Source organism: Limanda limanda, chromosome 16 (genome assembly GCF_963576545.1).
Source record: "Limanda limanda chromosome 16, fLimLim1.1, whole genome shotgun sequence".
In the NCBI taxonomy this organism is placed as follows: domain Eukaryota; kingdom Metazoa; phylum Chordata; class Actinopteri; order Pleuronectiformes; family Pleuronectidae; genus Limanda; species Limanda limanda.
The window spans coordinates 10,167,814-10,192,758 of record NC_083651.1 but is presented as its reverse complement, the minus strand read 5'-3'; the positions used below and the strand labels follow the sequence as shown (position 1 = coordinate 10,192,758).

The 24,945-nt window shown below is 40.0% G+C and overlaps 1 protein-coding gene across 1 annotated transcript in view; it reads left to right on the top strand.

Annotated features, from left to right (window-relative positions):
* Positions 1-24,945, top strand: part of usp9 (ubiquitin specific peptidase 9) — a 36,747-nt gene that overhangs the window by 1,316 nt on the left and 10,486 nt on the right. The window contains exons 2-36 of the mRNA XM_061087944.1: positions 4,087-4,355; positions 5,981-6,126; positions 7,687-7,766; positions 9,230-9,342; positions 11,088-11,306; positions 12,095-12,210; positions 12,299-12,550; positions 12,655-12,790; positions 12,889-13,041; positions 13,549-13,653; positions 13,824-14,030; positions 14,130-14,266; positions 15,346-15,384; positions 17,037-17,170; positions 17,296-17,386; positions 17,862-17,975; positions 18,089-18,317; positions 18,670-18,765; positions 18,914-19,125; positions 19,482-19,722; positions 19,931-20,080; positions 20,658-20,778; positions 20,887-21,017; positions 21,270-21,548; positions 21,674-21,799; positions 21,932-22,069; positions 22,331-22,497; positions 22,617-22,725; positions 22,841-22,987; positions 23,129-23,275; positions 23,371-23,578; positions 23,666-23,886; positions 24,205-24,392; positions 24,488-24,661; positions 24,778-24,919. Coding sequence (XP_060943927.1) covers positions 4,254-4,355; positions 5,981-6,126; positions 7,687-7,766; positions 9,230-9,342; positions 11,088-11,306; positions 12,095-12,210; positions 12,299-12,550; positions 12,655-12,790; positions 12,889-13,041; positions 13,549-13,653; positions 13,824-14,030; positions 14,130-14,266; positions 15,346-15,384; positions 17,037-17,170; positions 17,296-17,386; positions 17,862-17,975; positions 18,089-18,317; positions 18,670-18,765; positions 18,914-19,125; positions 19,482-19,722; positions 19,931-20,080; positions 20,658-20,778; positions 20,887-21,017; positions 21,270-21,548; positions 21,674-21,799; positions 21,932-22,069; positions 22,331-22,497; positions 22,617-22,725; positions 22,841-22,987; positions 23,129-23,275; positions 23,371-23,578; positions 23,666-23,886; positions 24,205-24,392; positions 24,488-24,661; positions 24,778-24,919 — 5,370 coding nt within the window. The 5' untranslated portion in view covers positions 4,087-4,253. The remainder of the gene's footprint in view (positions 1-4,086; positions 4,356-5,980; positions 6,127-7,686; positions 7,767-9,229; positions 9,343-11,087; positions 11,307-12,094; positions 12,211-12,298; positions 12,551-12,654; positions 12,791-12,888; positions 13,042-13,548; positions 13,654-13,823; positions 14,031-14,129; positions 14,267-15,345; positions 15,385-17,036; positions 17,171-17,295; positions 17,387-17,861; positions 17,976-18,088; positions 18,318-18,669; positions 18,766-18,913; positions 19,126-19,481; positions 19,723-19,930; positions 20,081-20,657; positions 20,779-20,886; positions 21,018-21,269; positions 21,549-21,673; positions 21,800-21,931; positions 22,070-22,330; positions 22,498-22,616; positions 22,726-22,840; positions 22,988-23,128; positions 23,276-23,370; positions 23,579-23,665; positions 23,887-24,204; positions 24,393-24,487; positions 24,662-24,777; positions 24,920-24,945) is intronic.

Here is a 24,945-nt window from a genome sequence, read left to right as displayed (position 1 = left end):
TAAATCGATCATGATTGAAGGCATCACCCAATTCCTCTGTGTGCTTAAGTTCACCAGTTATCTAGATAAGCTTTTGCTGGGCAAGTATAATGTCAGGCCCGACCGAATAATGAGGCCTCGGCGTAGCGGGCTGTGGACGAGGCCTTCCCCGCTGTCTGGGCGGATCGCCTTGCAGGCTAACCAAGCGGTAGTTGCCGCAGCTAGCTAGCTGCAGGCGCTAACTAACCCAACCAGCTGTTAACGACTGTAAAGCTGCCGTGTGTTATGAACCGTACCTGTCACCGTGTACTGTATGTGCACCTGCACTGTGTGAGATTCGAGGCTGATTCACGGCTTCACACATTATATTTAACGATGGTGATTTCACCGTCTGTACAATGGTTTTTAAATAACACTGACGTTAACGTTCTGAAGCCGGTTCAGCTTGAAAGGCCGCAGTTGTGCGTTTGTCCTAATGGCATCTGCAGTTAGCGTGTGCCTTTTTTACACTGATAACACATAACATGTTTTTGTGCGTCATAAAAGTAATCCACCCTTTCCTGCTCTAGTAGACAGTTCGCGACTGAGTGGTTTTACTGATAGTAGTTCCATACTGTGACATTCAGTTTCCTGCAAGGCAAAGACACTCGCCATACCATGTTTATAATGACTGTAATGAAGTATGCCTGAAGTAATGGCTGCAACCTTTATTGAACAAGGGTGTCTTGGTACCTGTGAAATAGGAAATAATGTGGTTTTACTACAGTAAACCCAAACTTAAAGCCTTAACCATTTATCTAATCTGTCTTATTAGAAATGTATAGATGCTCACTAAATATACTTATGGTCACCAAAAATCCAATCTTCTTATTCAGTTCTTACCCATGCTTACTTGCTGTTAGACACATGCTTGCAGTTTGTCTTTGGGGTTAATAACCATTATTATTTCCCAAAAGGACAGATCAGCAGCAGCATTTATTCTTCATATTCAGAATGTCATCTTATTTATATCTCAAACTTTTGCATAATCTGCATCCGCAAAGTCTATTTCAGTTCTCTTCTTATTACCAGTCAATTGTTTATCAGGTAAACTCTCAATTTTTCTGTGCTGACGACTTTGTGAAGATGGCCGAAGTAATAGGAATTGAGATCAGATAGAGTCTTGCAACTTAGTTACAATTATTGTGATTTTCCACTGAAGCTTCCAGTTTGTTAATTAGCATATAGTATGTCTTAACCTTCTTTCAAATGTTTTATTTCTTTTGCTCTGGTGTCAATGTCAGTTTATAGAGAATGCATTACTCTCCCACCCTGAATTGAAATTTGCAGAAACAGCGCCAACTCTATACCCTAAGTGTTAATTTTGATGACCGGAAGACTGAAGGTTGTGGTGAAGATTACCGTGATAATTTAATAGGCAAGCAACATATTGTGACATTACCATTTATCTAATTGATGGATTATAGCATATCACATGATTTGTGATAATTGTGGTTTTAACATGTTCAATTGTGAGCTTTGGCGACTGTAGAAAATGGGAACTAATTAACAACCCATAATTGATGTTTTCCTAATAGTTTTAAGCTTTGGCTTTTTCTTTTGTTGGTACTAAGAAATGTCTGCTCATAAGTTGTCCCCAAAAGTCATAGCTCCTTATCCATAGGTCTATCATTATACTATAATCCTATGTAATGGCAGTATTCATAGAATATTAGTATTATTTTATACTTTTTTGGATGCTGAAAAATGAATATACTTTTTGGAAATTAAGCTTTAAGATTGAAATGCAGTATATGGTTCTTTAAAAACGATTTATTTATCTTAAGGATTTGAGATTGATGAGGCAGTCAAGGCAAGATGTATCATATTTCACCAAATGTCATACAGACATTTAAAGGGCAGCTTCTGGGTTTTCTTCATCATCTCCATTGCTTTTGATTACATTACACTTTCCAAGTTATTTGGGGATGGCAAGGCATCACCGAAAGGAAGTCACACAAGGCGAGGACAACCAGACTATCATGCGTCCTTAATTTTTGTTTTAATTTTTATTTTTCAGATATGATCTTTGAGACGCAAACCTTGGGTGACAGATTTAGACGTTCATACCATTGAAATACAAACAACAAGAATTCAATGTCGTCTGATAAACATCCTTCACAGCTAGGGTTAACTTTGGCCTGCCTTACTAAGCATCCAAGTCATGCATGTACACACAGTTTTCCTGTGCCATTAGGGAATATTACATCACATAAAGTGGTTTAGATAATCTGGCAAAAGTGCTGCTGTTAATTTGACCACTTGTTCTGGCTAGGGATGCATCAATCCGATAACATATATTGGTCCTATCCTGACTCAAACTGCTTGATTGGTATCTTTGATAACAAGGCCAAGCTTATTTCATGTTAACGCAAACAATGTTTAAATCAAGCCTAGCGTTCCCTTACACATAAAAGAATGATCCCATTTTCTTTCACACGGTGAGGAATTTATCTTATTAATTTAACACTGGTAGAAAACTGGTTATCATTTTCCAGATCTCAGCAGTTACTTAGGCAAGCACAATTTCATAGTCAACAATAAAAGTTATGTCCCACACAATAAAAACAATACCCGGGTTCTGATAAACAGTCTGTGAAGACTAAGTTATTCAATTAGATCATAGAGCCCCTGAGGCAGATTTGTCACATTGAGCAATATAAATATAACTGGCTTGACAATAGATAACTGATTCAATGTGTCCTGTTATAATGCCGGTAATTATTATTATTATAATGGTGATCAATTCGCTCAGTTCAACAATAGGGATATGTCAGTGAATCCCGCGCTATTTAGAATCAAATGATGTGCAATATTAATGACTAAACTTATATACTTATCTGAGAAAATCCTCAAAATAAATGGAAAGCAGTGTTTTCACTTCACATAACTTATACAGCCTCCCTACATAAGGTTGGATGCACGCATCTAAACTCACACAAATTTGAGCTTGCACTGGATGTGGTGGGATTTCAGATTAATTTAGGTTGGCAGAATCATGTGGCTTCTAGTACATAATGCTGTATTACTGTTGTTGGTCTGTGTTAGCATGAAGCAACATAATGACAGCCTTACAAATGAAAACCCGAATAGTGATGATATTGTGCTGCCTTGAAGCACCTTATCCAGAATTGCATTGGCTGTGACAAAATGTATCTGTGACAAAGGATGCAACAAGTTTAGAGCCGCTTTGTTATTGTAGAGAGAGACTGGTATTGCCACCAGCTGCTGCAGTCTTGACCCCAGGTCGGTTAATGTACTTTGTCTCTGAAAGAGATGCAGAAATGTCTGTTAAGCTGTTGTCACATTTGAACTTTGGACAATGTCCAGTGTTGCCCTTTAACACATGCAGCACTGAACTGAAGATTTTCTGTGTGGGATCTGTGATACTGTTTAGTTTAGGCAAGGGGTCAGGGTAAAGTGTGCAGGGGGGAAGCCTAGAAATGTCCAAAAATGCCTACTCATACAGCTCTGTGAATACTCCGGACATGTACCTACTGTCCTCACGCTGGTTTATTCTGACTTTAAGCAGACTTTTCACTAGGGAGCTTAAGTCAAGTCAGTTTTAATGTCCGGTCCAACTTATTCGGACATTTGTGCTCACTCATAAAGCTCCTTTTATATCATGTGTAGAAATGTTCAGGGTTACACTACATTTGTGAAAGAAGCTTTACTAATACAATTTGTCATTTGACACTTCTCTAGGGTTATTTACTACAGCATGCTGTTGTGGGAGACCTATGTAGAATGTAAATGTGTTGCTGATTTTGGTGTAATTAAGATGTAATGAGGCAGGAAATAAAGTTTTGATTGTTACTGGATATTCTGAATCTAATTGCAAAGAAATCAGTGATCCATATCAGCCAGTTCAAAGCCTGGTTGCAGCATCCTAATTTATAACACTACACAATTTTAGTTAGTTAGCTAAGTAACAGGCTCACCCCAAGTCAGTTTGAGTTGATTTAAATGGTTATATCTGCCATACAAGATCATAACCATCTGTTAACCTATTTTGCATTTAGATGCCATTGGATCAAATCTGACCTTTTTCCCCTTTCCCATCTCCAGGTTATGCAATGGTCTCATCGGCACATCCAGATCTCCAGGTGCTTGTGTCCCTCTCTCGTGTGTTCGGGCTCTCTTCCCTCTGCTCTACAGCTGAGGTGGCTGTGATTTCCCTCCTGGCCAGCGCTCCCTAAGAGGCCAAGATTGCCAAGATCTGCCCTGTGGCGAGCATGACGGCCACCACTCGTGGCTCTCCGGTGGGGGGCAATGACAGTCAGGGCCAGGGCCAGGCACCTGACGCTCAAAGCCAACCCCCACTGCCACAGAACCAGGTCTGCATCCTTTTTCGAGATCAAACTCAAAATGCAGCCTTCATTTTTTTTGGCCTCTTCTTTGAAATGTTGTGATCTTGACTTCCTATTGCTAATGCTTTCATCTAAATCTGTCCTCTTGTATTTGTTTAAAATAGCCGTGCATTACACTTCGTATAAGACTCGTTATTATTTAATATAATATTATTTTATCAAACAATCTCTGGCAGTTCAGAGACTGCGGCGCAGTTATTTAACAGATCTATTGCTCGTACCTAACTGCACGCAGGTGCCCAAAGGGAGGGGAGGAGGGAGCGGAAAAGGGGGAGAAAGAGAGTGAAGGAGAGGCATCAATGAACAGAGCCTCTTGAGTGATGGATAAAGGATATGTGTGTGTGTCTTTGTGCATGTGCATTTGCAGGCCTGTGTTGGTTAGAGATGAGCCGTGGTAAGACGTGAGAGGCAAGCTGCCTATGTAGGTCAGCCAGGCAGAAGGAGTCTTCACCACACACCCCCACATTTCATATTTCTCAGTTGTGCATCTCTTTTCACTATGTGTATCCCTATTTTACTCTCCCACTACCACTGATGTTCAAGATGAGAACAGCAATAAAGAAAGGAATGGTCACATCAGTCCTAAAATACCGATCATAAATGCAGCTTGTGTGTTTCTCGGACAATCTTGCATCCAAATCTTCTATTTGTCAGCTGTAACAAAGATACACCCACATACTAACACATTTATTCTTCCTAAATAACCACGTCAATCTTCACGATTTGTTCTGTATATCCAGTAGTAAGAGATGAGAATATAAATGGATTTGTTTGTGCCCGTCAGGAGAGACACCTGCTTCTTTATACCTGCATGCATGTTCAGTTATCTACTAGAACAATAGAAACTCTACACCCATACAAAAGGGAGTCATGCCTTTTCACTGGCATATGTCTCTATGGAAAGAGGTTTATACAATTACATTAAAACGTTTATTTTAAAACATATTTTATCTACGAAAAAAGTCATTAATACAATTTAGAGTCATTCTTTTAGGGATATAAATAGTCTGTCTAATGCATTGAGATCTAGCCCATTCAGACTGTTTTACAACAGTGGATGGTACAATGGTGGATCGGTATCAGATACGTTAAGCTAACACTATGTGATCCTTTTGTTTATTTGCTCTTGGAACACCCATGATCAAAATTCCCCTCTATGCTCCATTAAAATGTACAATCACACAATTTTGATAATAAATGACCAGTGGAGCACGCAGATTAAATTAACAGCAGACTGGATTGTAATGAGTGTGTATAATGAGCATTAAAGCTTAAGTGGAACCTCTAGCTGCTCCATAAAGTTATAGTCTTGTTTGTTTATGAATTGATTAAAGAATATTGCTATCAAAGCATCAGTGCATATCTACTTATAACTTCACATTGTTCATATGTTTGATTTATATGTAAGTTACAAAAACGCACTGAGCACTGGATTCACTAAAGCTTGAGAAGCACAAAAGAATCTTATGATATTTATGTGAAATTTGCTTATTTTCTTGATGCTTGTTTTGAAAAAGTATGTCAGATTTTGTTTATATGATACATCCACAGAGATCAATATATGTTCTAAGAATTTGTCTTTTTTCTTTTAGACGTCATCTCCTAACTCATCTAATGAGAACTCTCCAGTGAGCCCACCAGATGAGCAGGCTCAGGAGGATGGGCCCCCTCAGCTGGAAGAGGAGGAGCCTGCTTTCCCTCAAACTGACCTAGCAAAGCTGGATGACATGATCAACAGGTATTTTACCCGCATGCTGAACCAAATTATGTCAAGCATCACACGTTCACATTTTCAAGCAGAGAATGTCAAATGCTACCCGATAAATTTGTTCGCCAAATTAGAATGCAGTATTCAGGTTGCAACACGGGTTAGGGTTGTTTTTCTGTGCTTCAGAACATAACTGCTGTGAAAAAATAAGAAAATTACGTTTTTTGTTTTCCTGTTTGTGTTTCTTTTGAGCACGCCTACTCTTCATTAAGCATGTGGGTCTCTCGACCCCTGTTTCTGTCTCTCTCTGCCTCTCTTTCTCTCTTGTTGAGTCTGGAAGAGACTTTAAAAGAGAGTGAAAATGTTACGTTGAAACCTCAAAGAATACTTGTGTATAGCTGATTTGCCATCCCCACAGCAGCATAACATCTATTGTGTGAACCTTAAGTTGATCCAGTAAACCGGGAAATGTAGAAGAATAATTGCTCCAGCATATTTTCTCATTATGTTCATACCACAGCGATGTTTTGCTGCTGATCCATGTGCAATCCCCTTAACACAGTTTGCAGCTAACAGTCTCTGTAGGGTTTAAAGCATTAATGTGTTCACACACTTTTCACGACTTGTCTCTGCTGTATCTTAGCGATGTTTGTCGCCGCCATTTTCAAACATTGACTCCAGAGAGGAGACGGCTAGGTCAAGTGAGGGAGACGCTGCCACATTGTGTGCCTTGCATTATAACAGACTAGACTAATCAATGACTAAATTAGTTGCCAGCTGTTTTTATTATCAATTCTAATCTATTAAATCAATAAGTTGTTGCAACCCTAATATCCATGCTCTGGGATTTTACCTGGTGCTGCGGAGGATGGGCAAAGCTGTAAACTGTTGACTGGCACAAATCACTAATTTGCAGAGCTTATGTTATTATGAGAAATATAATACAAATTTTCGTTCATTTTTAAACTAGCGTTTTTCAGTTTCTAACATTGGAGGCCAATTGCTGTTTTTGGTGAACCCAAAGTTTGTCAAATTGTGAATTGATTGTAGAGTTCAGGGATCATTTGGACAAAAGTTGTTGGTGTAGGTCAAGATGTTAAAGGATTTAGAGATGTTCTTGTTCCTTTTAAGATGTAAAATCTTTTGAGTGCAAGGTCAGTCCAAGTTTGCCTGGTACACTCATTTCTTCGGTGAATTGATAGCATAACAAATGTGAAGAACAGCAGTTTCCCCACAAATATTATTAGTATTATTTCTGTGATCCAGGTTGCTCAGCAGAATAGTTCTCAGCTCAAAACATTTCCATGGCTATTGCTAACTGTGAGAAATGAATCACATTACTTACTAATTAACCTACATTATGGGGCAGGCTACTCCTCCCAAAACGCATGTAGGCCAGGTCTATGCCTCATTTTCATTCCTATTTGGAACCAAACAGCACACCTGTCTTTGAATTGATTTCTTTCCAAAGGTGTTTTCTTGTCTTAATCTTGTTAATACTGTGAGAAGAGTTTGAGGGTGTATTGCTTTTTTTTTTTTTTTTTGATTGTTGCCATTTCTTTTAATTATTGTCTTAATTTTTTCTTCCAGGCCTCGTTGGGTTGTTCCAGTTTTGCCAAAAGGAGAGTTGGAAGTCCTCTTGGAAGCTGCTATAGACCTGAGTAAAAAAGGTAGGACTGTGCTGCATGATCTGCCATGTCTGAGATGTACTCTGTCAGTCATATACTACAGGCATTGCTTTTTAATGCTAATTAAATTTGTAATTTTGACCAAAAAACATTTACTTCTCGTACACAGCTATGTTTTCACAGCCCTGCCATAGACTTGTCTGCTAGCCTTGTTAAGCATACAAAACTGCTCTGCCTGATGACACTTCTTACATGCACGTGACCAGAACTAACAAAGACAATGCCCACAGACACTAGACTGAGGTACAGCAGAAATATTGCTAACGCTACTGCTGATTAACCGGGCACTAGTCAGACTGCGGCCCGTATAATTAAGCATATAAGAATGGCAAAGACTGAAAAACTAACTATGGCTGACGCAGCTGTCACAGAGCTCTAGGGCTGTTGCCAGTTTCCCCTCTATGCATTCATGTTACATGAGGATTATTATCTCCACTGGGTCTTTTGACATTCTACAAAGGAAAAGGTACTCTGACATCTTGAAAAGACAAACAGCCACTGGAGAAACTGTTGTCAGTCACAACAAATATTCATTTAAGGCCACATTGCAACTGTAAGTTAATGAATTGAATATTTTAGAAGACTCCTTGGCCTACATACATGGGTGACATCTGCATCTAGATGGAATACATCTTAATTGACAATTTCATTATCTTTTGGATTTGTAAAGTCTGCTCTTAAAAATGACGTTCATCCAAACATCACTGCATCCAGGCTATCTGCTGCCAACCTATGTCATGCTCTTGGGATGCCATACTCAAAGCAGATAAGCGTGTGGGTAAGCATGATGGACAGCGCAAACAGACAGACTGCCTGTATCTCTTTCCATCATCACCTGACCCTCTGCTCCACATCACCCAAAGCATTCAGAAAGTGTCTCTGTCCCAATCAAGCTCCTCCCCTTTAACCCACTCACCAATCAAAGGCCAGTTAAGCTATTGCGCTAAAGCCTGTCAAATGGATGAGCTTTTAAACAAAAGTCACAGACGGCATCACTCGGGTGTCTCCCAGGGATAAAAGAACACCCATACTGCGTCCTTAAAGAAACTAGTAAGCATTTGTTCCACAGAATACAATCCAATCTGGCCACAAAGAAGAGCGAAAAGTCAAAAGTTTCAGTGCTGACCTTGAATCTATGGCACTAACAGCCACACATTAGGCCAGAAATATCTGTAGTTTTGGACCAACCTCCTACCACTGTAAAAACATCACAAGGATCAAAGGTTTTCCGTATCAACAGTCATTTAAAAAACTTGATCATGTATTTATTTTGATGTAGTTCTATGCCTTTGCATTACTTTGTGTCTGAATGATACTGCATAAACAAGCTTGCCTCGCGTTTTGGCGTCTTTCTTCAGGCTAAATGTTTAACTGAAGAATGTCTTTCATTTCACATTGTTGCACATTTTATAAGAATGCTAAATGAGGGATGTCTTTCCTTGCAGGACTGGATGTGAAGTGTGAGGCATGTCAGAGGTTTTTCCGAGATGGTCTGACCATCTCTTTCACAAAGATCCTGACAGACGAGGCAGTCAGTGGCTGGAAATTTGAGATTCATGTGAGTCCTCATTTTTGCTCTGTATTTTGGTCAATGACACAAACGTTTCTTTAAGCCAAGGCATCCATTGTAATGGTCCACCCTGCTGGGCTTTTGACGAAGCGTACAACAACCGATAAGATAAATATGGTTTGCATATGTAAGGCACACAATCTCTATTTTAGAGGTAAGGCTGAAAACGGATAACCATCTTGGGAATTTGACCTGATTTCTGTTCCAACAGAGCACAACTATGACTCGTTACGAGTTATTAGTCAAACGAACAGAAAGTTGTAATGGTCAACATAAATCTATATTTTTGTGGGGTGGCATGGGTCAGCATAGTAATCTTATCTTTATTTGTAATTTAACATGTCTTATCTTATTGGATGCATATTGTTCAGATTGGGGTCTTGCCTATGAATTGAGTTTTCTGCTTAGTTTATGTGGAGCTGAGAGAAACAGGCAAAGGCAGCCGTGATCAATGATGTTTTTTGTAAGAAGTTGCTGAGGCTGGTCTTTTGTGCTGTATTAGCGATATTGATCTCTGGAACCTTTTCATGATAAACTAGTGAGACAGACAAGGAAGTTAAAGAGCAAAATGTTGATTTTTCTCCTGTCACCTTCACTTAAATCATGATGATTAGGTTTTTATCAAATTGTATTCTAGCACATTGTACGGGGTTGTTACTTAACCATAGGTGATCTGATTTATTCTCATCAATGACTCAAATGTTAAGGAAGAAAAAGCCCCCTCTGGATTTTTACTATGAGCCAGTCCCATATTGATTACACTTTTCTGGTTACTTCAGAGCTCCAAACCAGTGAGGCGTACAGGAGGAGCAGCTGATTTTAGTTGTAATGTTACTGGGTAGAGTCTTAAATTAATTTCTTTGGAAATTTTAAGTAGAAGCGTAGGTGATCTTTCCAAAAAAATTACACCATTGTTTTAACAAACAATCATGATCCACAATCTGAACTATGACCTTTATTCTCATTGTTAAAATGTGCTATATAGAATAATCAATAGTAAGTACTATTGACATATGTCACCAAGATGTTAATAAAGGCACCAAAATAAGACTTAGTAATCTATTTTAGGAGTTCTAGTCTGTATCAGCATCTCTGTCAAGACCTGCTTGACTGCAGAGCAGAATCCATGAATAATAAAATATATATAATATTCCAAGGTATAATGTACGTTATAAATATCAAGCGTTTAATTAACAAAATAAAGCACATAATACTTGTAAGCATTGACCAAAAGGTTAACTCAGCTCTAATTTAAGTTGTGAATTCTTATTTGGTTGCAGCTCTTATGTGTATATCATAGTATATGAATGGGCCATTTTCTCCCAAAAATATATTATAAAAAAAGGGTGTTATTTGGCTCATTTACTAATATGTACAAACTTGACATTTTCTTGACTTGATGGTTGCAGTTTTTGCCTCTTAAGTTCCACTGCGGTTAGCTGTTTTGGATTGCGTTGATTTATTGTTCTTCACATTGTTTGAATCTTATGAAGAAATAATTGTGCAAATATTTTTAACTAGCAAGAGGATCTGCTACATGAGCTGTACAATGTAATAACATTACCCTAATTGCAATTCTTCTTGTGTGTAAAACATATGTGTCATTAGACCAAACTGCAAAGTTGTTTTCATCAGCAAGGACCTTTTCCAGCTATCCTTGGGGTTCTCTCTGTCTTTCGATGTCTAATAGTCAATATGTGCATTTTCTCCCACCTGAAAACCTTCCTCTACAGAGGTGTATTATCAATAACACACACCGATTGGTGGAGTTGTGTGTGGCCAAGCTCTCTCAGGACTGGTTCCCTCTACTAGAGCTTCTGGCCATGGCCGCCAACCCTCACTGCAAGTTCCACATCTATAATGGCACAAGGCCCTCTGAGACGGTCCCCGCTGGAGCACAGCTGGCTGACGACGAGCTCTTTGCCCGACCACCAGACCCACGATCTCCCAAGGTGAATCACTGTGATGAGTGCCCAAACATAAGAATGGGAACTTTTGACTCCTGAACTTTTCTCTCAAAAATGTATCTCATAACTCTTTGTGTTACAAATTATGATCCAATTATTGGTGAAATACACTCTTAACAGTCTAGATTGTGCACGTTATTACTTGATTCATTTGAGATAAATACTCACTACTTCGTGTGTCGAAAAAAGTGTCGAGAGCAGTTTTTTTCCTCTGAATGACAGTCAGCCAGTCTCTCTTCCTTGTTAGCTAAATCCAGAGAGAAGTATTTTAGTTTAACCTTTGGGGCCCTGTGAGATTAAGACAGTCCTTGTGTGTAAAAGACAGAAAATAAAAAATAACTAACAGTCTATAATATGCACGCATAGTGTGTAAAAGAGGTGTACACTCAAGAGAATAGGAATTTTACAGTGAAAGAGTGATGAATGCAGCGTGGGCATGGGGTCAGTATGAACTTTACTGCAGCACTGCTCACTGTCTGCCTCTGCTGGCAGGGGGCCCATGGCTAAATAGGGCCTCACTGTGTTAGGGCAGATTTAGCTGTGTTTGTCTTTTCTATTTTATTAATAAGGTTTACATCCAATCAGTCACTCTAAAACATGTAACTACAACACAACTACTTTATAAACTTTACATCATTGATTTGCAAAAAACAGGCTTTTTAAAACGTCCCCCTTTAAAAACGATGTATTCCTAAAAGCCTGGGGGAAGGGGGAGTTGATCATTTATTTTACTTATTTCAAACTAATCCTTTTCTCTTGTTTCCTATTCACAGGGATGGTTGGTCGACCTAATAAACAAATTTGGCACGTTAAACGGGTTTCAAATGTTGCACGATCGCTTCATGAGCGGCCAAGCACTGAACGTCCAGATCATCGCTGCACTTATCAAGTGAGAATGAAAATGATGTCGGCGTGCTTTTGTGTAGTGGTCACGTTACAAGTTTTTGTTCACTGATTTTGTCTTCTTTTCCTTACAGGCCTTTTGGCCAGTGTTATGAGTTCCTCACATTGCACACGGTAAAGAAGTACTTCCTTCCAGTCATCGAGATGGTTCCTCAGTTTCTAGAGAATCTCACAGATGAGGAGCTGAAGAAAGAGGCAAAGAATGAAGCCAAAAACGACGCACTGTCCATGATAATCAAGTCTCTGAAGAATCTGGCTTCTCGTGTACCGGGGCAGGAGGAGACCGTGAAGAATTTAGAGATTTTTAGGTTAAAAATGATTCTTAGGTAAGTAAAGTCTTTATCTAAATTATTTTCATCTGATCAAGGTTTTCCATCAAATTGCTGTACAGTTATTATTCTGACTTGAACAAACTCTCATTCATCACCAGGTTATTGCAAATTTCTTCTTTTAATGGCAAAATGAATGCACTAAACGAAGTTAACAAGGTGATCTCCAGTGTGTCCTACTACACTCATCGGCATAACCCTGAGGAGGAGGAGTGGCTGACTGCAGAGCGCATGGCGGTAAACTCACCACAGCTCTTTACTATTATATTGCATCTTAACAACCTCTTTTTTCCTAAAAATCTATTTCTCCTTTATGTCGCTTCACTCTACATCAGGAGTGGATCCAGCAGAACCACATCCTGTCCATTGTGCTCAGGGACAGTTTGCACCAGCCGCAGTATGTCGAGAAACTGGAGAAGATCCTTCGCTTCGTTATCAAAGAGAAAGCTCTTACAATGCAGGATCTGGATAATATCTGGGCTGCACAGGTAAACTGCAGTGAACAGTTTGAGTGTTATTCTAATGATTAATTGATCGGCCTATAAAGTAGCAAATGCCAATTAAACGTGAACTGAGGATAAATGTTCAGAATGTTTTAAGATTTTATATGTAACATTTGAATGAACTGACAGAGGCATATGTTTGTTTTTCCCGATTCATGTATTTATTTAATGTTAAATTGTGTATTCTCACTTCTCATTCTATAATATATACTGACTGAAATTTGATAAAGCCTTAAATACAATAGAATACACATAGAAAAAGTGGGATTTGCAGGAGAAGATTACATTTAATGGGAAATGGTTGAATTAATGGCTCAATTTCTTGTAACTGAAGCACAACTGCATATTGTAAATTTCGAACACGACTCCTACTGCTAATCACCATTTGTCAACATTGCAACTGCAGCATAACCCTGCGTGGCTAAAATGTTGCGTGTATATTAGATCTATTTCATTAACGCAGCATGGTGGTTGTTGTCTGTGCATCTGCAGGCTGGTAAGCATGAGGCTATTGTGAAGAATGTCCATGACCTTCTGGCCAAGCTGGCATGGGACTTCTCACCTGAGCAGCTCGATCACCTCTTTGACTGTTTCAAGGTGAGTAAGAGTTGCAGTTATCAGTCACAGATTATAAAGACTTTTTGTACACAGCGTACTGAATGTCTGAACTCTGGTTTAATGACGTTGCAGTTTAATTCTTACATCACAACAGCGTTCGGCTGTAGCCTCAATTTTAACTTTTGGACTTGGTTCTTGGTCTTGTGCAGGCAAGCTGGACCAATGCCAGCAAGAAGCAGCGTGAAAAGCTGCTGGAACTTATCCGGCGCTTGGCTGAGGATGATAAGGATGGTGTGATGGCCCACAAGGTCCTCAACCTGCTGTGGAACCTGGCACACAGCGATGATGTGCCTGTAGACATCATGGACCAGGCTCTTAGTGCTCACATCAAGATTTTGGATTACAGTTGCTCACAGGTACATGTGGGGGTGATGTTGGTGAATGTGTTTAAACGCATGTAAAATAACAGGGAGCTTATTAAACTCCAATTACTGATGTTTAATTTTTACTTACAGGACAGAGACACACAGAAAATCCAATGGATAGATCGCTTCATAGAGGAACTACGGACCAACGATAAATGGGTGATCCCTGCCCTGAAGCAAATCAGAGAAATCTGTAGCCTCTTTGGTGAAGCTCCTCAAAACCTTAGGTAAGCTCATGATAGAAATCAATTTTATACTGCAGAAACATACAGGAGGTTTATCAGAATTTGGCAAGTATGAAGCATTTATTTTATTATCATTGTTTTAAGTGTTTACTCAGAATTTTTTGTATTTATTTTGTACATAATGCATGAAAACCCATGATAAAGACACTCATCATGTTTTAACTTTCTGACATTTCTTGCATTTATGACATTTGCGGCTGAGGCATGCCAACTTTTATGCTTTTATGTCCAGCACAGTAGGTTATGTGAGAAGTTAAGTGTCCTCAACAGATCAGCAAATTTTCCCAGTAAACAAATTAACCATCAGTGCTAACCACAGGGCCGAGCAGCACACTAAACATTTACTACATTTTCTCTCACTGAATTAAACTTTGCTCTTAACTACTAGACTTAATTGTTTTGGTATGCTCTTACAGAATCTCCCACTAAGTGTGGTCATGAGACCTCTTAAACCAAACATTAGAGATTGTTAGCCACAATTTTTTTTTTTTTTAGTTATGATTGTTTGGCCCAAGGGACGTTCATATTTCATTTGAGTACATTGAAAGGAGCTGAAAGGTGCAGATACATTGTTTGCTTTGAAACAAAGTAAACAATGTTGTAAACAGTTGAAAGAAGGTGCTGGAGTATGTTGATGGACTCAGCTTCGATCCTATACAATCAGAGTAGTTCTTTTTCTCGACAGTTAGCTAGCCTTTAAGTAATAGTTCAATAAACTCTAGAAGTTGTATAGTTTTTATTCAGAGGTAATTTTCCCAGCAGACATTTTCGCCAGAGTAAGAAAAGCCCAAGTGTAACTTGAAAAGATATCAGGGAAATTGTGTTAGCTGGACTGAAAGTTGTCAGGTTACTGAAATACTTAAACACAAGACATTTTAACTAGGGTTTACAGCCTGAGTAAATACATCATTTATTTTAACATTACTTTGAAAATATGTGAAACTAGTTTCAGATTTATTTGAGATCATTTTGTGCATCATAAAATTGTTTTGATTTAAAGTAGTGTTTTTCCTTATAGTCACTGTAGAAAATATGTAGCACACATGCCTGTTGTTTTTCAGAAAGAAAATGCCAATTAACATACAAACGAACTTAGTGGGGTAAGTTGAGCGCTAATTACAGGGTTCTACCTATTTCTGTGTTACGTCAAGTCTAACTTTCTCTTTGACATGTTAATAATGAACACTATACAAAATGTAAAACCTTTGCCATGAATCTGCCTAAGCAATTCTTTCTTGGGTTTCATCTCAAATGACTCCTTCCTCAGTCAAGCCCCTTTTTAAACTTCTACATTTGAGACTTAGTCAAGCATGAAACAAAACCTTCCCTAAAGGGATAGTCCACCCAGAAATGAAAATTCACTCACTTTTTACTCACCACTGTGCTGATTGGGGGTTGGGTCATGTGTTTGAGTCCACAAAACACTTTTGGAGTCTCAGGGGTAAACAGTGAAAGAACCTGAATCCCATATAATTGAAGACATTAGTGACTTATCTTCAAACGTAATAAACATCAGAAAAAACGTACATGCCTCCATACTGCTCGTGCGGTGTCTGCTTACACCAACATTCAAATTTGACTCGAAACAAGGTCATTTCCACTGTGTTTTGAGCCTAAAATTCCACCAGAAGTGTCTAAGATAGTGGACATTTCTGACGAAGTTTAGGCTTAAAGCTTGGTGCAAATGACTCCCTTTCGAGTCAAATTTGAATCCGGGGCTTCCGGACACTTTGATGACTCCACACGACCAGCATGGAGGCATGTTATGGTTTTTCTTTTTTATTACGTCTGAAGGACTCACCTTTTGACTTCCAATTGAAGTCAATGGTGTATTGTATTCTGCTCTAACTAAATTTGCCCCTGAGACTCCAGAAGTGTTTTGTGGACTCAATCAATTAGAAAATGCATTGAGATTCATTGTGAATTATTTTTTGTAAGATTCACACATACATGCATGCATTTCAGGTTAGATAAAGTAAAAAAACTATGTAGAAACCGTGGTTACATCCTTTATAAATAACAATTTCTCAGTACTGAATACAAGTTATAGTACATACACAGAAAGGTCCTTTAATAATGTTCATTACACAACTAAGTGAAAGGTCTTTTGAGATGGAGCCCCATTCTTCCTGATGCCAGCTCCTTTCAGCTCAAATCATTCAATGCAAGTCAATATCAGGGGTATTTCATGCCTTCGACCCACTTATTCAAACGTATTTCAAATTTGGACCTGAGAAATGAGTCGCGAATGTGAGTAGCAGTTGCACTGTGTAGCCACTGCTAATTAGTCCACTTGGCTCATAATATGACTAACTTCCTTTTTCCTTTCGTAAAATTGTCATCAGCAATCCAAAACATAGTTTATATGTTTCAGATTCCCATGTGGCTCTTTGTAATATGATAGTTAAAAATCAAATCAAGGTTATTTTCCCATTGTTTGATTTTCAAATCCCAAAACATAATTTCATGGTGGAGACAAGGCAGGAAATGTCCTTTATTGATATGACTTCTTCTGCTGGTTACTCTATGGCCCATATATACACACACATGCAAAACACCAAGAGCTGCTTTCTTTATGTCCCTGAAAGAAATTAAAAATCAGTCATTTTAAGTTTTCTTATCCAGAAATTATTACTAAAGGTATTTGATGTCAGCTTCATCACACTTTGTTTTTTCAGTCTTTTGCTTCCTGACTTCCTGTACGTTTTTGTCCCCCTTACATTCACCACTGCTCCTGCTACTCTCTCCTCAGTCAAACCCAGAGAAGTCCTCATGTGTTCTACCGACATGACCTGATCAACCAGCTGCAGCACAATCACGCTCTGGTGACCCTAGTGGCTGAGAATCTCTCAGCCTACATGGAGACCATGAGGCAGTTCTCCAAAGGTACTTTGTCATAGCCAGAAATGGCTCCTTGTGTTAGTCTCACATTTCATTTCCCACACATACAGCATTTGAATCAGGGGTGTGTACTATATGCAGTCTGACTGGTCATGTATGTGCTTTTACAGAAGAGCAAGCTGAGTTTGACCCCCAGACTGTCAGGCCAGGAAGCCGCTACAGCCATGTCCAGGAAGTACAGGAGCGGCTCAACTTCCTGAGGTACAACTTAAACCTTCTCACCCTTGAATGTATATAATCAACAAGGGTGTATAGTTTCCTGAAACCTATTTCCACAACTGGGAAAAGAAGAAATCTAATGTATAAACTTGCTTTTTAATTGCTGCAATTTATGTACACGTGGGGAAATAATTACTGCTCAGATCAGCTATAATAAATTGCTGATGTATTGCAACTAGATCCACCTAGTAACTATCCTACCCATTCAAAATCAAACTCTTAAGAGTAATCAGCTTGATGTATTTAGGCATACAGTATCCCTAGACGTTGTTGCCCAGTTGAAGTGCCATGTTCAAGGACAATTTTGGATAAATGGGTAGAAGCAGGCGTAATCCAGAAACTTCAGCCAAGCAGCAGTTATGATAAAAGTCTGGAACCAACTCTGTGACCTTCACAAGTACCTTTTCTTTTATGTTCAGGCCAACATTGATTTTTTTTCTTGTTCATTTTCTGTCAGGTTCTTGCTAAAGGATGGCCAGTTGTGGCTCTGTGCCCCTCAGGCCAAGCAGATCTGGAAGTGTCTGGCTGAGAATGCAGTGTTCCTTTGTGACCGTGAGGCCTGCTTCAAATGGTACTGTTCAATTTGATCTCTTCTCGCTTTTAGCATAAATTCAATCTCTTACCTTTGTTAATCAGCAGACATGTCTGGTCTGAATGCTTTGTTACTTTCCTGCCACCCAATAGGTACTCCAAGCTGATGGGTGATGAGCCAGACCTGGACCCGGACATCAATAAGGACTTCTTTGAGAACAACGTCCTGCAGTTGGACCCGTCTCTGCTGACGGAGAATGGCATGAAGTGCTTTGAGAGGTTCTTCAAGGCTGTCAACTGCAGGGAAGGCAAGCTGGTAGCAAAGCGCAGGGCCTACATGATGGATGACCTGGAACTAATAGGCTTGGACTACCTTTGGAGGGTGAGGAGATTTGGTGCAACAGGCACACAAATACAACAGTTTTAACTTTTATTGTAATAATGTAATAACTAATTGTAGCCTTGATGTAAGAATTAAATTATCAACAAAATAGGAGTTGTCAAGTGGTCAGAGTATGAGAATATTCCCATTTACTTGAGATCCTCTCTTCCCCCCAGATTTAGTTTGGTGCGACTGTAAGGATGAGGAGATTTACCACCATTTGTTTGTTTACAAATAAATTCTCTTGACAATATTGAGAATTCAATTTCTCTGGTAGCAGAGGGGAATTTGGAGAATCTAGATTGAAAATACTTACTGCTTGAAAAAACATGTGTATTCTTCTCTCTCCCAGGTGGTGATTCAAGGAAGTGATGATATCGCAAGCCGAGCAATAGACCTGCTAAAAGAGATTTATACCAACCTCGGACCCAAACTACAAGTTAATCAGGTACAGGTTAACTCTTCTGTTTCACAGAATTTCGTTTTTTCTTATCCCTTTCCTAGAAAATATTTAATATTGGGAGGTTAATTCAAATATAATTTGGTGTAATAATAATTTGTTTGTCTTCATTGCTGTACCCGTTCCCTCCCTGTAGGTTGAAATTCATGAAGATTTCATCCAGTCATGTTTTGACCGTCTGAAGGCCTCCTACGACACCCTGTGTGTGTTGGACGGAGACAAAGACAGCATCAATTGTGCCCGTCAGGAAGCCATCCGCATGGTGCGAGTTCTTACTGTGCTCAAAGAGTACATCAATGAGTGTGACAGTGACTACCACGAGGAGAGGACTATACTGCCCATGTCCAGGTACAATTACAATGAAACACAGTACTGCATTTATCATAACAAATTTAACCATATTGCTGCTGAACTGGCTGAAGCTTTCACAGGAAAATGTACTCCAATTCAACATATATACTTTACAGTTAATGACTCTGTATTATATAATGACTAGAATAAGCAAAATCATAATTACCCACTGTTTTTTAAAACATCACATAGAAATTGTCTAAAGGTATTAGTTTAACATAAATGAATACCTAGGTTTTCCATATTTAGTGTGTATGCTATCTTGCTTTATTCACAACACCTGGTTAGATAAAAAAAAAAGGTGCAATGATTTTACTGTTTCACTTAATCTCTTAAATCCATTTCTCTTGCAGAGCCTTCCGTGGGAAGCATATCACGTTGATCGTGCGTTTTCCCAACCAGGGGCGTCAGGTAGATGACCTGGATATCTGGTCACACACCAATGACACAATTGGCTCAGTTCGCCGTGGCATCCTGACTCGGATCAAGGCAAACGCTGCACATACCAAGATAGAGCTCTTTATTGGTGGCGAGGTGGTCGATCCGGCTGATGACAGGAAGTTAATTGGACAGCTCAACTTGAAGGACAAAACGGTAACAATATGGACTCCCCTGATACTCTGGTACTCTATTATGTCAATATAATGAATGATTCACTCACAATTCATAATGGATTCAAATAATAATCCTAGCCATTTTGTGCATATTAAGTCAGATCTTAAAGCCAGAAATGATCTGTGTGTTTCTTTGTGCTCCACACATAACATAAACATTAACTCAGACTTCCTGTTTTTTTATATAGTTGATCACGGCCAAGCTGACACAGGTGAGTGCCAACATGCCTTCAAGCCCAGACAGCTCCTCTGACTCATCCACTGGCTCTCCTGGTAACCACGGCAACCACTTCAGCGATGGGCCCAACCCTGAGGTTGAGGGCTGTCTTCCTGGTGTGGTGAGTTTACCGCACAGATATTGTAATACCTTCATACATGCAGACATTACTTCCAAACAGCCATGATAACGGTTACTATGAGGCTCCGTACACACCTGGTATTAAAGGGATAATTCACCCTCATTAATTAATCACCAGTATGTCAATGGAAGGGTGGGTGAAGTGTTTGAATCCACAAAACACTCTTGCAGTTTCAGGGATAAACAGAGTTACAGCCAAGTCCAATACAATTAAGTAAATGGTGACAGATTCTACCAGCCTAAAGAACAATACAGATATCTTAGGACGGCTGTTAATACCAGGTGTGTTCGGGGCCTTGGACAGATTTTGTGCATTAGCTATTTTTGTGAAAGCAAGAATTTGGACCAATCCCCAACTTACTGTTCGTTTCTAGGGATGCAATTCTTAAACAATGTCATTTTTAAAATTGAAAATGTTAATGTTGCCTTACCCTGATGTTGACCACAGTGTTTTGTTACATTTAATTTATGAGGTTTGTCATTGTGTGTTGAAGTGATAACAGCAGTTCTATATCAACGTATTATTAATATAATCTAATACATTATTTATTCTACAGATTATGTCGCTGCATCTGCGCTACATCTCCTTCCTGTGGCAGGTGGCTGACCTGGGCTGCAACCTCAAAATGCCCCTGCTTAGAGATGGCGCTCGAGTTCTTATGAAACTCATGCCGCCAGGTAAAGATGCACCTGTGCTGTTTTCAACCAATTAATTTGACTGAAACGTAAACCTTCACAAGTACACACAGGCAATGGTAGCTCAGTGCCATGTTTTTGTATCCTCAGATAATACAACAGTTGAGAATCTGAGAGCTGTGTGTCTGGACCACGCCAAACTTGGTGAGAACAGCCTCAGCCCCTCACTGGACTCCCGCTTCTTCGGCCCCTCCCCCTCACAAGTGCTCTACCTCATTGAGGTGAGTGATGATGTACCTTTTGCATCACAAACTGATTTATTATCTGCCCTGAAAACCAGATTTTTGCATTTTGAACCTGACTAGTCTAAGATATTCTTATGTATCATTGTTTGATAATTGGGATCTGAGCAACAATGCCACGACCCCAGTAGCAATCATAACAATTTAGTTGGAGCTATTAAGAGCAAAACATGGAATCCGAGTATTTTTTTTTTCTTGTGTCTCAATTTATACAATGTGGTCATGTTCCAGGTTGTGTATGCTTTACTGATGCCTGCCAGTGCCACTCTTGGCGAGGATGCCAGTGACTTCCAGTACAACTTCTTGAAGAGTGGTGGGCTACCCCTGGTGCTGAGCATGCTCACCAGGAACAACTTTCTACCAGCAGCAGATATGGAGACAAGACGTGGGGCGTACCTCAACGCTCTAAAGATTGCCAAGCTCCTCCTGACCTCTGTGGGCTTTGGTCATGTGAAGGCTGTGGCTGAGGCCTGCCAGCCCAATGCTGAGGGAAATATTCCTGTCTCTCCGGTTAGGCCACACACATAACTCACACTGAGCCATACCTGTATAACTAGTTCCTCTGTATGTGGCTGTCTTATTTCTGTTGACATGTCTGCATCTTTTGCCCCACTTATTAACTTCCTTTTTTACAGATAAACCAGGCCACTCATGACCAGGCCCTGGTCCTCCAGAGTGCCCTGCAAAACATCCCCAACCCTGCGTCAGAATGCATGCTGCGCAATGTAGCCATCCGCCTGGCCCAGCAGATTTCTGATGAGGTAACTAAAACAAGATATTATTATCATCCTTATAATAGACATTGTGTGACAAGTACTAATGTGGGTTGTACGCAAAGTTCAGTGGCACTGTTTGTTATAGTAGATTTTATGGGACCATTTTTTTTTCACCAGAATTTCTTCCAGGCATCAAAGTACATCCCAGACATTTGTGTGATCCGAGCAGTACAGAAAATTGTGTGGGCATCAGGCTGTGGTACGGTGCAGCTCGTCTTCAGCTCCAATGAAGAAATCAGCAAAATATACGAGAAGGTAAACGTTCTTTTGCAAATGAGTAAATGAGTTATGTTGACTGTAGTCCAAATATTTACTAAACATCAAAGCTATCATCATTTGAATAGGAAATAAGAGCACATTAGAGTAAAGGTTGTACAACCCTTACTGCACATCAGTTCATGTTAAAAGCCAAGCACAACCAAAAGACCAAATCAGTGAACTTAGTGGAGGAGTTTAAAAATTCCAATGCTGTATGTATGATTTCTCACTGTTATTCATTTTCCCTTTTCTCATCAGACAAATGCAGCTAAGGAGCCAGATGGGGAAGATGAGCAGGTGTGCTGCGAGGCCCTGGAAGTGATGACACTGTGTTTCGCCCTCATGCCCACGGCTCTGGACACACTCAGTAAGGAGAAGGCTTGGCAGACCTTCATCATAGACCTGCTGCTACACTGCCACAGCAAGTAAGTAAATCAGTATGATTTCAACTGACTGAAACAGATGGAACAGCCCCATCATCATCTGCCTTCTTATAGTTTAGAGTGTATATAATGATGCTGATGTTGTTATCTGACTCTGACAGATCTGTTCGTCAGATGGCTCAGGAGCAGTTTTTCCTGATGGCAACTCGGTGTTGTATGGGCCATCGACCCCTCCTCTTCTTCATCACCCTCCTCTTTACTGTGTTGGGGGTTAGTTACTATATGCCAAGTTTTGTTAAATAATATATCTGGCATCTTGTATGATGTTAATTATAATAAATTACGAGGATCTTAATTCCATTCAATTTCTTATGTCTCTGTTCAGAGTACAGCCAAGGAGCGAGCCAAACATGCTGGGGACTACTTCACGTTGCTCAGACATCTGCTGAACTATGCCTATAACAGTAACATCAACCTGCCAAATGCTGAGGTGCTGCTCAACAATGAGATTGACTGGCTGAAGAGGATAAGGGTAAAGCTTCCCATTTAACCTTATATTCATGATTATATTTTAATCCAATATTTTGTAATATCTCAACAAGATTATCTATAGTTTCACTTTCATTGTGATAGTGTGGCAGATTTGATGGTACATAATGTTTTGTTTTTCTAGGACGAGGTTAAGAGGACAGGGGAGACTGGTGTGGAGGAGACCATCCTGGAGGGACACCTTGGGGTCACCAAAGAACTTCTAGCCTTCCAGACACCAGAGAAGAAGTATTACATTGGCTGTGAGAAGGGAGGAGCGAACCTCATTAAGGTACAATAACCAGATCGTACATGAAACTGGTAAAATAAAAATCGTTTTTCTCTCTCATAGTGTGACTAAAATTATCTAATTTTCTTCTTGTTTAGGAGCTGATTGATGACTTCATTTTCCCAGCATCAAATGTTTACCTGCAGTACATGAAAAGCGGGGAATTTCCTACTGAGCAAGCCATCCCAGTGTGCAGCACCCCTGCTTCCATCAACGCAGGCTTTGAGCTCCTGGTAGCACTGGCGGTCGGCTGTGTTCGCAACCTCAAACAGATAGTCGACACTCTGACTGACATGTACTACTTAGGTAGGGAGAGTTTTACAGCTGGATCCCACTGTCAAATTGACAGTACAGTATATGTGAGTGTGTTTTTTTCATTCCCTCTCTCTCCAGGTTGTGAAACATTGACAGAGTGGGAGTACTTGCCTCCGGTGGGGCCACGGCCAAACAAAGGCTTTGTAGGACTGAAGAACGCTGGGGCCACCTGTTATATGAACTCTGTCATTCAGCAGCTGTACATGATCCCTCCCATCCGCAATGGCATCCTGGCCATCGAGGGCACAGGCACTGATGTGGACGATGACATGTCAGGGGATGAGAAGCAGGAGAATGAGGTAATGAGAGAGTTTGTGCTCCATTAAAGCTTTTGCCCGATGAAGATTTTCATCCTTTCTCAGCATTCAGTGACTGACAAAATGGCCGACTCCAGGCAGGTACGCCGTGTAGGCTGGGCTTGGAGCTGAGGGCATTATTACAAGAAAAGTTTAAAGTAATAATATTTTGCTTCATAGACTGAAGACATTCTACTCTTACATCTTAAATCCCTTCCCCAATTTTGATAGCACCATGACTTGGTAGCCAGAGTATACTTAACTGATGTGGATGCTGGGAGAAGTGGTTATTTGTCTCACTTATGCGTTTTGTCTCTACAGAGTAACGTGGATCCTCGTGATGAGGTTTTCAGCTACCACCATCAGTTTGATGATAAGCCCTCTAGTAAGTCAGAGGACAGGAAAGAGTACAACATTGGGGTCCTGCGCCACCTACAGGTCATCTTTGGCCATCTGGCTGCGTCCAGACTGCAGTATTATGTCCCTAGGGGATTCTGGAAACAGTTCAGGTAAATTAGAGATTCACTGTAACATTGGTTTGCACTGGTTTTTACTTGTTTTGCAGCTGATTATCTAATTGTCTTAATTGTTCCATCGTTTTTAGGTTATGGGGTGAGCCGGTGAACTTGAGAGAGCAACACGATGCTCTGGAGTTTTTCAACTCTTTGGTGGACAGTCTGGATGAAGCTCTGAAAGCTCTGGGTCACCCTGCCATGCTCAGCAAGGTGCTGGGAGGGTCCTTTGCTGACCAGAAGATCTGTCAGGGATGCCCCCACAGGTGAATTCAGAACTTTTCTTTGTGCTTGGTTACTGAAAACAATTACATATTTTCAGAAAGAAAAACTTAAATTGTCCTTTGGGTTCTTTGTGCTAAATAACTGTCTGTTTTTCCAGGTATGAGTGTGAGGAGTCATTCACAACACTCAACGTAGACATCAGAAACCACCAGAACCTGCTGGACTCCATGGAGCAGTATGTTAAAGGAGACCTGCTGGAGGGAGCCAACGCCTACCACTGTGAGAAGTGTAATAAGAAGGTAAGAATGGAAAACCCAACTGGTGG